Consider the following 13,633-nt stretch of genomic DNA (forward strand, 5'->3'; position numbering starts at 1 on the left):
CCCCCGGCCCGGGGCGGCACGGCAGGGACAGGAACGGGACGCGGGGACAGCCCCAGAGCGGGGCAGCACTGCCCCCAGCTGTCCAGCAGCATCGGCTATAAAGGGAATGAACTGGGCGCCTTGACCGGAGAGAGGAGCAGCCCCCAGGGACGAGCAGCCCCCAGGGAGGAGGAGCAGCCCCAGGGAGGAGGAGCAGCTCCCAGGGAGGAGGAGCAGCCCCAGGGAGGAGGAGCAGCTCCCAGGCTGTCCCAGCAGGGTTGCTGGGATCCCTGGGCTGGGGTGAGCCGGGGCAAAGCTGACGGAGAGCCCAGGAGTGAGAGGCTGAAGGCAAGCACAGCTGCAGGGAACAGGGGGGTTAAGGAGGGTCAGTGGTGCCAGGGGAGGAACGAGGGGTGTGCAAGCAGCTCACATCAATCTACAGGGAATGAGAACAGGGAATCACCATTTCCCCAAGGCTGGGCTTTGTGGGGGCTCATTTCATTCTGCCTTTTCTCACTTAACCCTGCATTGGCTCTGCCCAGTTTCGCTGTCTTCTTCCAAAGAATTTTATTTCTGGCTGTAAAACTTGTGGGGGTTACAGTGGATCAAACCACACTGCTGCAAGCAGTTTATCAGATACTGCCCCCTTTCCTCAGGACATTTAGATGGGACATTGGCAATGAGGAATTGTTCCCTGGCAGGGTGGGCAGGGCCTGGCACAGGGTGCCCAGAGCAGCTGGGGCTGCCCCTGGATCCCTGGCAGTGCCCAAGGCCAGGCTGGACACTGGGGACAGTGGGAGGTGTCCCTGCCATGGCAGGGGTGGTCCTGGGTGGGGTGTAAGGTCCCTTCCATTCCAAACCATTCCATGATTCCCAGGCACCAATAACCCTGAGCCACAGCAAAGATTAAAGCAGAAGGGGAAAGAACCTCTCAAAACAGGACCAAGGTGTCAGAGGTTTGGCTTTATTTGGTTATTTTCCTTTCCCCATCCCATCTTCCCTACTCTTCCTAGAAATGATGGTGACTTTGGCAATACTTCACCCCAGCAGCTGTTCAGCTCCTACCAGAGCAGCACTGCTCATCAAAGCAGATTGTAAAAACTCAAGAACAATAGAGCAGAGATCCAAAGCTGGAGATCCAGTAATGCCAACAGGTTAAACCACAACTCCAGCCCTTTGGAATGCACTAGCCCTGCTACCTGAGCCATGTTTTGTTTGGAGCAGTGCAAACCTGAAGCAAACAGGAGCTCAGCTCAGGTAAAATCCCAGTGCAATTCCTCTCAGTGCATGTGCAACATCTGGGTTTGAGTCCATGTGCTTTTAGAAGCACTTTTCCCTAAAATTTTCTTGGAGAAACTGCAAAAGGCCAATGGAATTGCTGCAGTCCCAGGTAACAGTGAGGAAAATGGAGGAGAACAGGGATCTTACCAAATCCTGGGGCACCGGGCAGGGCGAGGGGCGGCTGCTTCATGACGGGCGGCAGCGCGGCCGGGAGCTGGTACCCCTGGAGCTTCAGCTTGATGAGTTTCATAGCTATGGAAAACTCCAAGGGATCCATCCTCCCATCGTTGTTCATGTCAGCTAGAGCCCTGCAAAACACAGTGTTTGCACAGTTACAGCCTGCAGTCAGGAACTTCAGGCCCTGCCCCAGGAGCAGCCTCACGTGAGTGGGGATGTTCGAGGCTGATGAAGGGGCTGGAGCCCAGGAGGGGCTGAGGGAGCTGGGAAGGGGCTGGAGAATCCCTGAGGAGCTGGGAAGGGGCTGAGGCTGGAGCAAAGGAGGCTCAGGGGCCCTTGTGGCTCTGCACAAGTCCCTGCCAGGAGGGCACAGCCGGGGGGGTCGGGCTCTGCTCCCAGGGCACAGGGACAGGAGCAGAGGGAACGGCCTCAGGCTGGGCCAGGGCAGGCTCAGCTGGGACAGCAGCAGCAATTTGCCCATGGAAAGGGAGCTCAGGCCTTGGCAGGGGCTGCCCAGGGAGCTTTGCAGTGCCCATCCCTGCAGGTGTGCCCTGGAGGTGGCACTGAGTGCTCTGGGCTGGGGACAAGGTGCCCATGGGGCACAGCTGGCACTGCATGGGCTGGCAGGGCTGTGCCAGCACCAGGAATTCTGAGATTCTCACTAATTTTCACCCAAAACTATGCCAGGCTGAAACTAAGACAGTATTTAAACTTAAGAGTTCCTTGATTTCTTTCCTTGGGTGATTAATAAATATTTTTGAAGTTGCTTTTCAACTCTTGGAGGAATTACAAGGAAGCATCCAGAACAAATTCAGCTGCACAAAAACTTTGCAGAATCATCCCAATGAAAGCACAGGGTCCTAAAACAGCACCACAGAGAAGCAAATCACTGAGTCTGCAAATCTGTACTTTAGCTCCAATTAAAATAAAACATTCTTTAAATCTGTGACTCCCCTCAGCACTGCTCCATCTGGGAGTGTGCAAATGTGTTTTCAATTAAACAATAGCACTCAAGATGAAACATTGAGCCTAGGCCTTGAATAGGCTTTCAGGGAAAGGAGTCTGACTTAAACAGTCTGCTTTTTGTTCCTTGCCTTGCTAGTTAAGAAAACCCAGCTCAGCAGGGAACAGGGCTGGGAGCTTGGGGGGAGAGAAGCAGGAAGGAGAGTGTCAGTTCCTGCCACTGCACACCAAAAACCCCTGAGTAAATGCACATCAGTAACAGAAATAGCTGTACAGTTACTTTTTAACACCATGCCTATTTCTTTGCATTTGTTTGAAGAATTAAGTACAGATTTCAGCACTGGAAAAATACAGATTTTGAAGTCCATGCATTTACTTCTATGTCATGGGTGTGGCCCTGGGCAGTGTGGCTGAACCAGAGTTTCATTTCTGATCAAATTCCTCTCAAAGAGAGTTTTTGTGCAGCTAGGTGAAAGTTATCCCAAAAGCACCCCAGTGAACTGACAGCTATTTATAATTGATACACAAGGAGACAGCCAGGTAAAGGTAGTGGCAAAATGGAAATCCTCCCACTCAAAAAAAACCCCAAAACTTGAAAACCCCCATGGAGAGGCAGATCCCAGCAGGGACTGGCACAGGTTTAGATCCCCAGCAGCATCACAGACACTCCAAACCTCTCCTGAGCTCCTAGGAAAGGATTTCCAGTGGTGCAGCTGCCTTAATCCACCATTTCTGATATCATGGGGCTCAATAACAGAATCAAAACCTGGGAGAAGCATTTAAAGCAAGTCTGGAGAGGACACTGAGACACAGATACTGATATCCTTCAAAAGCATGTGCTGCACCTGTGCCTGGACAATGATGAATCCCAGAATCCCAGACTGGGCTGGGAGTGACCTTAGAGCTCATTTCATCCCACCCCTGCCATGGCAGGGACACCTCCCAGTGTCCCCAGTGTCCAGCCTGGCCTTGGGCCCTGCCAGGGAGGCCTGGGCCGCCCCCCTGCCCTCTGGCACTGGCAGCCATTCCCTGGGTGCTGTCCCTGCAGGCCTTGTCCCCAGTCCCTCTGCAGCTCTCCTGGAGCCCTTCAGGCCCTGCCAGGGGCTCTGAGCTCTCCCTGCAGCTTCTCCTCTCCAGGTGAGCACCCCCAGCTCTCCCAGCCTGTCCCATAATAGTCTTACCAGTGGCTTCTACGCTTGCAAACACTTTGATTTACAAGACAAAAACCTTTCTATTAATTCTATTAGACCCTCAGTGGGTTCTATCCCTGCCAGGAAAATGCAGGAAGAGTAAAGATCATCCTGTAGCAACCTTGGCTCTCCAGTCACCATCTCCTGCTGGGACACAGCAAATCTTCGCACCCTACATGGGAAACATTAATTCCCCAGCATTCAGAAACTCTGATGTGCACCAGTGTCACTGCTCTCATTGAACTCCAATTCACATCAGCAGCTGTAGCTTTTCATTCAACATCTGACCTTCTGTGAACTCCTTTACTCTACACCAACAGCTTCATTATTGAAATTACCAGCACAAATATCAGTGCAGAGAGCTCTCTGCAGCCCCCAGAATTTCTCCAGTCTTACAGAGTGCAAAGAAAAAGCAGCTTTTGTCTGACAAACTCTTCCTGCTAAAATAGGACACATTTCCATTTCTAGTTGCAGAAGTTGGTGTCAGGCTGCTGGATTTTACTGTGAAATGCAGGGAGCCAGCAAACACCACCTAATTCCACCAATTTCTGCTCCTAATGGAATTGGGACAATGTGGTGCCCTTGCATTTGTTTCATTTGTGGCCTGGCCGGAACCAGTGCAGGGTAAATGGATTAAACACTGACTAAACATTTATTATCTTCTGTAGGCCAGGCCTGTGCTTGTATCTAATGCAAGAGCTGCAGTGGGCTCAGCACCACCCCAGGGCTCAGTGCTGACAAATCCTTCCCCATGGATCTTTTCCTCCTCCTTTCTCTCATTTTTTCTGCAGAATGAAAAGTCAGCTTGATTACTTTTGCATGTATGAGGTGCAGAAACTGAACACAGGCAGTGTTCCCACCAAACATGGGAAATTAGCACATGCTAATTAGCACACACAAACTTGCTGTAATTAGCACACAAACCACCTATCCATGAAAGCAGCCCTGTCTAAAGCAGGGATCACAGAGCAGTTCCCAAATCTGGGCTCATTTAGCAGGAAATTTAGCAATTCCCCCTGGGTTGCACAGTCCCAGGTGTGGCACAGGCTCAGCCAGCAGCAGTGAGCAGCACTCAGGTCTCTGCCCCCAGCCACACCATGGATGCCTGTGCAGGAATTACCAGAATGACCCCACTGTGCCAGCCCTGGACACAGATTCAGGAAGGTGAGAAGGGAAGCAGCTGTCAGGAACAGGGAAGGCAGCCAGTGACTCCGTGCTGACAAAATCAGTAACCCCAAAAGCAGGGAGAGCAGCTGGCAGTGATTATTTCAGCTCTCCTGTCATTGCAGGGGCCAGGCCACACAGGAGATGCTCTGTGAGGGCCATTCCTCAGGACTCTCAAGAAAGGCAGATTATTCTGCTTAAGCACAGTTATCTCCCAAGCCACTGCAGGCCCAGCTCAAAGCCCAATTAGAGGCTTCTTAATTGATCCCCAGCCTGGAGGAGTCTGGAGCTGGTGAAGGGCACAGCAGCACAGAAGCTGCCATGGCAGACCATAATATCTCACTCCTTTGCTCACTGAGACTTCTTTCCTTGCGTGAGGAGTACAAGGGACACAGGAATTCTCAATTTTAACAAAACCTGCTGTTTTGAAGGACTGTGAATTCTGGGGAAGCTTTCATGGGCCCAGAAGTGAGGCACTGAGCAGATTCATTCCCTGTGTCCCCCAGCTGGGAGGGATCCTTCAGCAAACTCAGGCCAGGCTTCTCCTCCCACTGTCACAGTCTGCTGGAGCCAAGATCAGCAGAATGACCCAGAACAGGAAAACATCTCCAGAACAGCACAGCCAGACAGACAGACACTTCCTCAGGGACTCCCCTGGATCCCTGGCAGTGTCCCAGGCCAGGGTGGACCCTGGGGCTGGGAGCAGCCTGGGACAGTGGGAGGTGTCCCTGCCATGGCAGGGGTGGGATGGGATGAGCTTTGAGGTCCTTCCCAACCCAAACCATCCCGGGATTTCTCAGATCAGAAAATTAATTCCAGAGTTTTACAAGTTGTTTTAACTCAGAATTACTTTCCTTCCTTGAGGACTGCCATACCTCCCCTTCTCTCCCATCAAATGCCACCTCCAAAAGCCCTGACCTCCTAACCCTAACCCAGCTATTCCAGGAGCAAACCCTGGTGGAAGAGCAGCAGCCCCCATCTCTCCGAGATTTCAGGCTCATTACTCCAGAACTCCCCCTCCAAAGTACTCAAGGGTCTGTATAAAGATTTTTACTTAAATATTGACTTCATTTAATTCAGAGATGACTGAAAAAATAAGAGAGACAGAGAGGAAGGAATGTCCATGAGCTGCTTTATGATTTAGAAAGGCAGCTTGAATAAGTTTTAGTTCAGCTTCATTAACAAAAATGTGCAGGTCTTGTCTCTATGACAACTCCAGAGGGAGTGGAATGATTCCCTTCCTCTCAAGAGCCTGGAAAACTGAATAATTCAGAGAGGAGGAGATCCTTAGTCAGACTATTTACAACTGTTTGGATTTGTTAACACCTATTTAAAGCAAAGGCCTATGGAAGATTTTTGGAGAAAGGATGTCTTGTTCAAGACAAAACTTATTTCCTTGTTTAATTCAGAGGCAAGACAAGTTCCAAAGGGACATTTGAACACTCACTAAGGCTTCAGCAAATAAGACAACCAATCCAGCTTTGATATTTGTAAGATGAAGATAACCAGAAAAGAAAATAAGCTCTTTTTTTAAAAGCCATGTAGGTCTGGGCATGCAGATTTCCCAAGCAATTAAATAATTCTCCTCTTTCTCCTGTCAGAGCAAAATTCTGCCTTTAACAGTCCTTCACTGCACCAGAAAGTTTTTGTAATGGCAATAAACTCCTTCTCAAACAGCTCACAGAGGAAAAGGGAACAGATTCCCCCAAAGTTCTCCATCCCTCTTACCCAATGCACAATGAAAACCACTTTTAATTCTCTCTGTCTCACACCAATATCTGTGTTGGTAGTAATATTATTAATGCAAACCATGAATAATCATGGACTCATGGAATGGGATGGGTTGGGAGGGACCTCAAAGTTCATTTCATCCCACCCCTGCCATGGCAGGGACACCTCCCAGTGTCCCCAGTGTCCAGCCTGGCCTTGGGCACTGCCAGGGATGCAGGGGCAGCCCCAGCTGCTCTGGGCACCCTGTGCCAGGGCCTGCCCACCCTGCCAGGGAACAATTCCTCATTGCCAAGATCCCATCCAGCCCTGCCCTCTGGCACTGGCAGCCATGCCCTGGCTCCTGTCCCTCCACACACACCTGGGTCCAGGTCTGGCAGGGTCAAAGCAGAAACCCCTTCATTCCTGCAGGAAAATCTGGCACTGTGGGAATGTCTGTGCTGTGGAATGGGCACAGATTTGGGTCTGGCTGAACTCACTGAGGGGCTACAAAAATTTCCAATTTCAAGCTTGGACTCCAACTCCAATGGAAACAGTCCATGCCAATCTTCATTTTTGTAACAAACACTCCAGGTCTTGCCTAGGCTCTCCCATTAGCAGATTTATCACTAATTACTGTGCTTAGCAATTGTATTAGTCCAGTTTTAACAAAGCTGAAAGCATTTAGCAACTTGAAATGAGTTTCAAACTGCCAACTCCCAAAATGCCATTTGCTGGGACAGCCCAGGGCCTCAGCCTCCTGCTCACCTGGGGACACCTGGGGACACCTGGGTTTGTGTCCAGCTGCTGCCACCAGCACCCCTAGAGCCTTTCTCAGCCCCTGTGCCCCAAGACTGGGGAGCTCCATAGGGTTGTGGTGGCCCCAGGGCAGGAGCCAGCACCTGTCCCTGGTGACCCTCACCCCACTGACCCAGCCCAGGGGTGACCCCAGCCCAAGGGAGCCCTGGATGCAGATCCCCCCTGAGCAGGACTGGCCCCAGTTCTGAGCCTGGGGAAGCCCAGGAGAGCCCAGCCCCAGCCCCAGCCCTGCCCCAGTGTGCCCACCCCACACTCACCATATCTGTGCTAGCACTGGCTGAGGTAACCCAGATTGGAAAAAAAAGTTCCTGGCTTGATCACCTGTAAAACAAACAGGACATGGCTTCAGTTCCAAACAGCTGGCAGAGGGAATGGGGCATCAGGAGGAAAGAACAGCTGCAAGAGAAGCCCAGCCCATGCCATGACTGATGAGCACTAAGAAAATTCAATGTAACAAAACAGAGTAATGAAGAGGAGGCCTCCTATTGCCTTTGAGACCAAAGTTTGTTGAAGATTTATTAGGATCAGTGCAATTCCTTGATTTGGAGCTTTGCTTCCCGCTGTTTCTGCATTTGGATCTTTCCAAGAGGTCAACCATGCTGATGTCAGTGCTGCACAAATTGGATTTCTAAACCTGATTTCAGTTAAAATGACACACCTTTATTTAATCAGACCTTTTATTTATCATAATATTAGTGTGGTGAGCTGACCCCCAGGCACAAAAAACCCATCACTGCCTTCCACAGCAGAATGGGGAATAGAAAATACCAGAAAATAACAGAAAAGTTGGGGCTGATGTGGCAAAATATTTGAACAATGAGATATAAAATAAGAAATACGTGTTCAAATTTTCTAATGATTATGCCCATATGTCTCCCAGGCAGCTCTGTACACATTTGGGCTCCCTAGTTAAGATTTAACTGAACAAAATGAGAAGTGGAAGCTGTGTGTTTACCAGTGATAAATCCAGCAGTTGGTTTCAGACTATGGAACTGTTGATCATGTTTTGCTCTCTCCTCCACAGTAATAGCCCAGATATCCAGGTTGCCTGGTCCAAAAGAAATGGAGAAATGACATTGAGGAACATTCCCTAAAAAACAGCCTCTTTTCTCCCTGGGTGTGATTACCTCACAGCAGTCTGGGCCTCCTCAAACAAGCCAGGGGTGGGAGGTTATTTGCCCCCAGAGCACTCACAGCTGAAATTCCAGTTCCTTTGCCTGCAAAGGCACCTCTTCCCCCAGTACCCCATCTGACCTGCCCACAGGGCAGGGAAAATGGCAAATCTCAGCACTGAGATTTCTCTTTGTAACCCTCCTGCAGATCAGCTGCAAAACCCAACTCCCAGATGGATTCCCAGATCTGAAGGGAATGCAAGGAAGAGGGACTGCTCATCAGAGCTGAGTGACAGGGATGGGGTCAGACCAAAGAGGGGGAACTGGCTGAGTTTCACAGCAGGGATGGTTCCTGGCAGGGTGGGCAGGGCCTGGCACAGGGTGCCCAGAGCAGCTGGGGCTGCCCCTGGATCCCTGGCAGTGCCCAAGGCCAGGCTGGACACTGGGGCTGGGAGCAGCCTGGCACAGTGGGAGGTGTCCACTGATGAGCATCCCAGCCCAGCCCAGCCTGGGATTCTGTGATTTCATGTGAAGAGCAAAAAATAGCAAAAAATCCTGTCCCTGCTGCACTGCCAGGGCCCATCCTGGATCTTTCACTGCATTTCCAGATGCTGCAACTTCCCCTGTTGTAAATGAAGAGATCAAAAATGTGTTGCTTTTGTTCTAACCTAAATGTGGGTGATGGGACAAGGGAAAAACTGGCAGTGATACCCAAAGGCATCTGCTGGGCCTTTCAGCAACTATCAAGTCCAGGAGGCCTGAAAGGAAAAAGCATCTGCACTTCTCCAGTGCAGGTGGAGCAGAAAGAGGGGGTGCCCAGTGACCAGAGAGGCCTGGCTGGGCCTGCAGGGACAGAGGCTGGGGCTGGAAGGGATGGATGCAGCACCCAGGGCTCTGGGCTGCAAAGGGAGGTGCCTGCAAAGCCACCACAAAACTCTCAGCTCAGAGAGATGCACAAACACTTCCCTAGAGAGAACCCTTGGAAAGGAACGTGTTTATGCCAAGTTTTTGCACACAGGAGCAGCTCAGAACACACCAGAAACCACTTACCCCCAAAAGGTGTTGGAAACTGAGCCATGGTTCTGTCACTTTTAGCTTCTTAATAGATGCCTGGAAAAGGAAAAAAAAATTAAAATTAGATATTTGACAGTATCTTCCATTTTCCATATTTTTCTGTATGATTAATGACTACAGAAGAAAAAAAAAGGCAGTGAGGAAGCAGGATTGTATCAATACTTCCCACACCAACTGGGACTTACAAAACTCAGTGTCTCATTTTTGCACTTCCCTGTGCATCTATGAGGGCACCTCCCTACCAGGAAACAGCTACATTTCATTCTGCTTTAAGGATGGCCTCAAAAGCAGCCTGCAGTTATAAATAAGTATATATATATATATATATATATAAATAAATAATATTATATATATATAAAATAAGTTTATTTATTTATTTATAAATAGCCAGAGCTGGAGTGAGGGCAGAGCTCAGTCCCATCCCAGGGATGCTGCTGCAGGCTCCATGACTTTCCTGAGTGTCACAGCCCTGCTCCTGCTCAGGAGGGAAATCAGCTCCATTTCCAACTGCTGCAACCCAACATCAGTGATCTGGTTTTAATCCTGGCAGCAAATGCCCTGCCCTAAATTAAATTCATGGTACATGGAGATTAACTGCATGTCCTGCTGTGTCCCCAGCCCTGAGGAGCAGCAAGGGCCCAAGGTGCAGAGGGAGGGCAGGGGAGCTCCAGGACAGCACCACTGGCTCTGCCAACAAAGGCACCACACAGGCTCCAAATTTCATCTGCACACAGAGAAGGAAAACCATTTTTCTTGCTGCACACAAAGGCTGACATGAGCTGCCTGAGCCAGGGGACAATGGCCAGCACAACAATGAGCCACGGCCTCTTGTCCTGGGAGATTCCACTCGTGTCTTCCAGGCAACAGCAGAAAGGCAGAGGGGAACAGAATCAGGAGAATCATTTAGGCTGCCTGAACAGCAGCAGAAATTTATCAATATCCTAAGAAAAGGCATTCACTTGCACCAACAATTTCCTTTTGTCTGAATTCCTGTTTGCTCCCCTCCCCATCCCCCTTTCACACTTCCCACATTCTCCTCTGGCTCCCAACTTGGGAACCTCCTGTGTGTCCCTCCCCAGATGTCCCTGCACAAACCCCGGGCACTTTTGCCAGCCAGGCTCCCCTGCAGTTGGAATCTGGGGAATGAGGGACACAATCCTGACTCTTTTTCCTCCTCATTTGGCCGAGCACTGTGACCCCACAGCCTTGTGTCCCAGGCCAGGGCAGGCAGCTGATGCTGCTCCCAAGGGTTATCCCAAAAGTCTCAAATTCCAGGTGCAGAGATCCAAGGGTTCAGAGCAGCTCCCCGAGCTCTGGGGCTCTCCCAGAAGCATTCCTGAAGTGCTGAAAGATCAGCACTTTTATCTTTGCCTGTTTGCTTACTGTTCTCTGCTCTGGGAAAAAACTCAGGGATGCTGCTGGGTTTTATGAGTGCAAGGAAACCTTGAGGGGAAAAAAAAAAGAGGAAAAAAGGAGGAGGAAAAGAAGGGGGAGAAAAAAAGGAGGAGAAAAAAGGAGGAGAAAAAAAGGAGGAGGAAAAAAAGGAGGAGGAAAAAAAGGAGGAGGGAAAAAAGGAGGAGGGAAAAAAGGAGGAGGGAAAAAAGGAGGAGGGAAAAAAGGAGGAGGGAAAAAAGGAGGAAAAAAACAAGGAGGAAGAAGTAAAAAAACACCCAAACAAGCAAAAAGAAAACTAAATCAAAACCAAATGGGGAAAAAGGCAAAAAAAAAAAAAAAAAAAAGAAAAAGAAAAAAAAAGAAAAAGAAAAAGAAGGAAACTCAAAAGCAGAAGTCCCTGAAGGCCCCCTCTCAGACCCAGGCAGTTTCCATATTATCTGTTCCTTTGCAGCACAAGGGGAAGCAGCAGAGCATTTACAGGCTCAGCCCTTCAGGGAAGAGCCTCCTCCACAGCCTGCCAGGATTCCAAAGGAATTGAATTCCCCCTTTACCTTGAACACAGGGGGAAGAGGAGAGGGAGTGGGAAGTCTGAACACCAGCCCCATGCTGGATGCCAAAGAAAGCAGAAACTATTCCAAAGAACTTCCAGAGGGAAGAAAAAAAAGAAGAAAGTAAGAAACAAACCAAAGCCAGCTGGGGGAATGGAGAGAAGGAGCAGAGAGCTGTGTTTAAATGTGAGAGGCTGAGACCCAAAGCAAAGCTGAGTGCAGCCAGAGAGACAGGGAAACAAACTGAGGGAAAGGCAAATCCCTCCCTGACTGGAACATGCAGGAGTTTGCTCTTCATTGCTGATGGATCACCTGGGTTCCATAAGCACAGGTTTCATTGTGCATGCCTGGGGTGACACCAGGGACCCCAAGCCTCTCCCCAGAGGTTGCACCAGGTGGTTTTTCGAGGTCCATCCTGACCCTAGCTGCTCTGTGATTCAGTTTTTGGGGTTGAAGAGGTCAGGGGTGGAGAACAGGTATTATTTATCCCCCAAAACATCTGGCACAGTTGTTATATTATAAAATATCATACATATGTAAAGTATTGTAAAGCAAATAAACCAGCACAGGATCCCTGGGGCTGGCACAGCCCTGCCAGCCCATGCAGTGCCAGCTGTGCCCCATGGGCACCTTGTCCCCAGCCCAGAGCACTCAGTGCCACCTCCAGGGCACACCTGCAGGGATGGGCACTGCAAAGCTCCCTGGGCAGCCCCTGCCAAGGCCTGAGCTCCCGTTCCATGGGCAAATTGCTGCTGCTGGCCCAGCTGAGCCTGCCCTGGCCCAGCCTGAGGCCGTTCCCTCTGCTCCTGTCCCTGTGCCCTGGGAGCAGAGCCCGACCCCCCCGGCTGTGCCCTCCTGGCAGGGACTTGTGCAGAGCCACAAGGGCCCCTGAGCCTCCTTTGCTCCAGCCTCAGCCCCTTCCCAGCTCCTCAGGGATTCTCCAGCCCCTTCCCAGCTCCTCAGGGATTCTCCAGCCCCTTCCCAGCTCCTCAGGGATTCTCCAGCCCCTTCCCAGCTCCTCAGGGATTCTCCAGCCCCTTCCCAGCTCCTCAGGGATTCTCCAGCCCCTTCCCAGCTCCTCAGGGATTCTCCAGCCCCTTCCCAGCTCCTCAGGGATTCTCCAGCCCCTTCCCAGCTCCTCAGGGATTCTCCAGCCCCTTCCCAGCTCCTCAGGGATTCTCCAGCCCCTTCCCAGCTCCTCAGGGATTCTCCAGCCCCTTCCCAGCTCCTCAGGGATTCTCCAGCCCCTTCCCAGCTCCTCAGGGATTCTCCAGCCCCTTCCCAGCTCCTCAGGGATTCTCCAGCCCCTTCCCAGCTCCTCAGGGATTCTCCAGCCCCTTCCCAGCTCCTCAGGGATTCTCCAGCCCCTTCCCAGCTCCTCAGGGATTCTCCAGCCCCTTCCCAGCTCCTCAGGGATTCTCCAGCCCCTTCCCAGCTCCATTCCCTACCCTGGACACGCTCCAGCCCCTCCAGGTCTCGATTGCAGTGAAGGCTCAGAACTGACATCTCAATTTCCAGCCTTATTTTGAAACAGTACCCAGTTGTTTAGATGTGCCTCCCACATTCTCCAGTCCCTACCAGTTGCACAGCAGCACTCACTCCACTCCTCTGCCCTCCTTGTCTCTCCCAGCATCCCTAAGAAAGAACCCACAGTGGGATAAAACACAAATCATGAAGGAACCAAATGCCTAGAGAGTTGCCAGAAATCCAGGCTGGATAAGCTGAGCTCTGTGCCTTCCCTTCCCTTCAGGAAAGCTGTGATTTCACTCCAACCACTGAGATTTGTATAAACCTGGGTACCTCAGCAATTTTTTGAACCCTGATAAGTTCAATTGCTGCTGAGCAATGAATTCAGGAATGATTCAAACAGGAAGAAGGGGAGACAGCAGAGGAAGCACAACTGCTCTGTCAGTGGATCACACACAGCTCCCTGGGGAAGGCAGCCCAGAGCTCCCACACCAGCAATGAAACCAGCAGTGCCTCCAAGGGGGTATTCTGCACAGGAGGCAGGAGATGCACCTGATACTTTATCCTTCTTCTAGAGAACACAACAAGGAACTTTGAGTATTCACCTTTGCCTGTCAAAAAAAAGCTTAAGCCAGTGCTGCACTGGGATTGGTCAAACCAATCCAACATTAAACACCTCCTTCCAACATTAAACACCTCCTTGCTACATAAATCCCTTCTTCCCCGAACAGCAGAGACCCACATCTCATCCACAGGG

General features: G+C 50.7%; 1 protein-coding gene across 1 annotated transcript in view; it reads right to left on the reverse strand.

Annotated features, from left to right (window-relative positions):
• Positions 1-9,504, reverse strand: part of ITSN1 (intersectin 1) — an 80,853-nt gene extending 71,349 nt beyond the window's left edge. Inside the window, 4 exon segments of the mRNA XM_031062603.1 lie at positions 1,408-1,568; positions 7,538-7,601; positions 8,236-8,328; positions 9,443-9,504. Of these exon segments, the coding sequence (XP_030918463.1) occupies positions 1,408-1,568; positions 7,538-7,601; positions 8,236-8,328; positions 9,443-9,470 (346 nt within the window). The 5' untranslated portion in view covers positions 9,471-9,504.
• Between the last annotated feature and the right edge of the window lie 4,129 nt (positions 9,505-13,633).

Source organism: Geospiza fortis, unplaced genomic scaffold, assembly GCF_000277835.1.
Source record: "Geospiza fortis unplaced genomic scaffold, GeoFor_1.0 scaffold96, whole genome shotgun sequence".
Lineage (NCBI taxonomy): Eukaryota > Metazoa > Chordata > Aves > Passeriformes > Thraupidae > Geospiza > Geospiza fortis.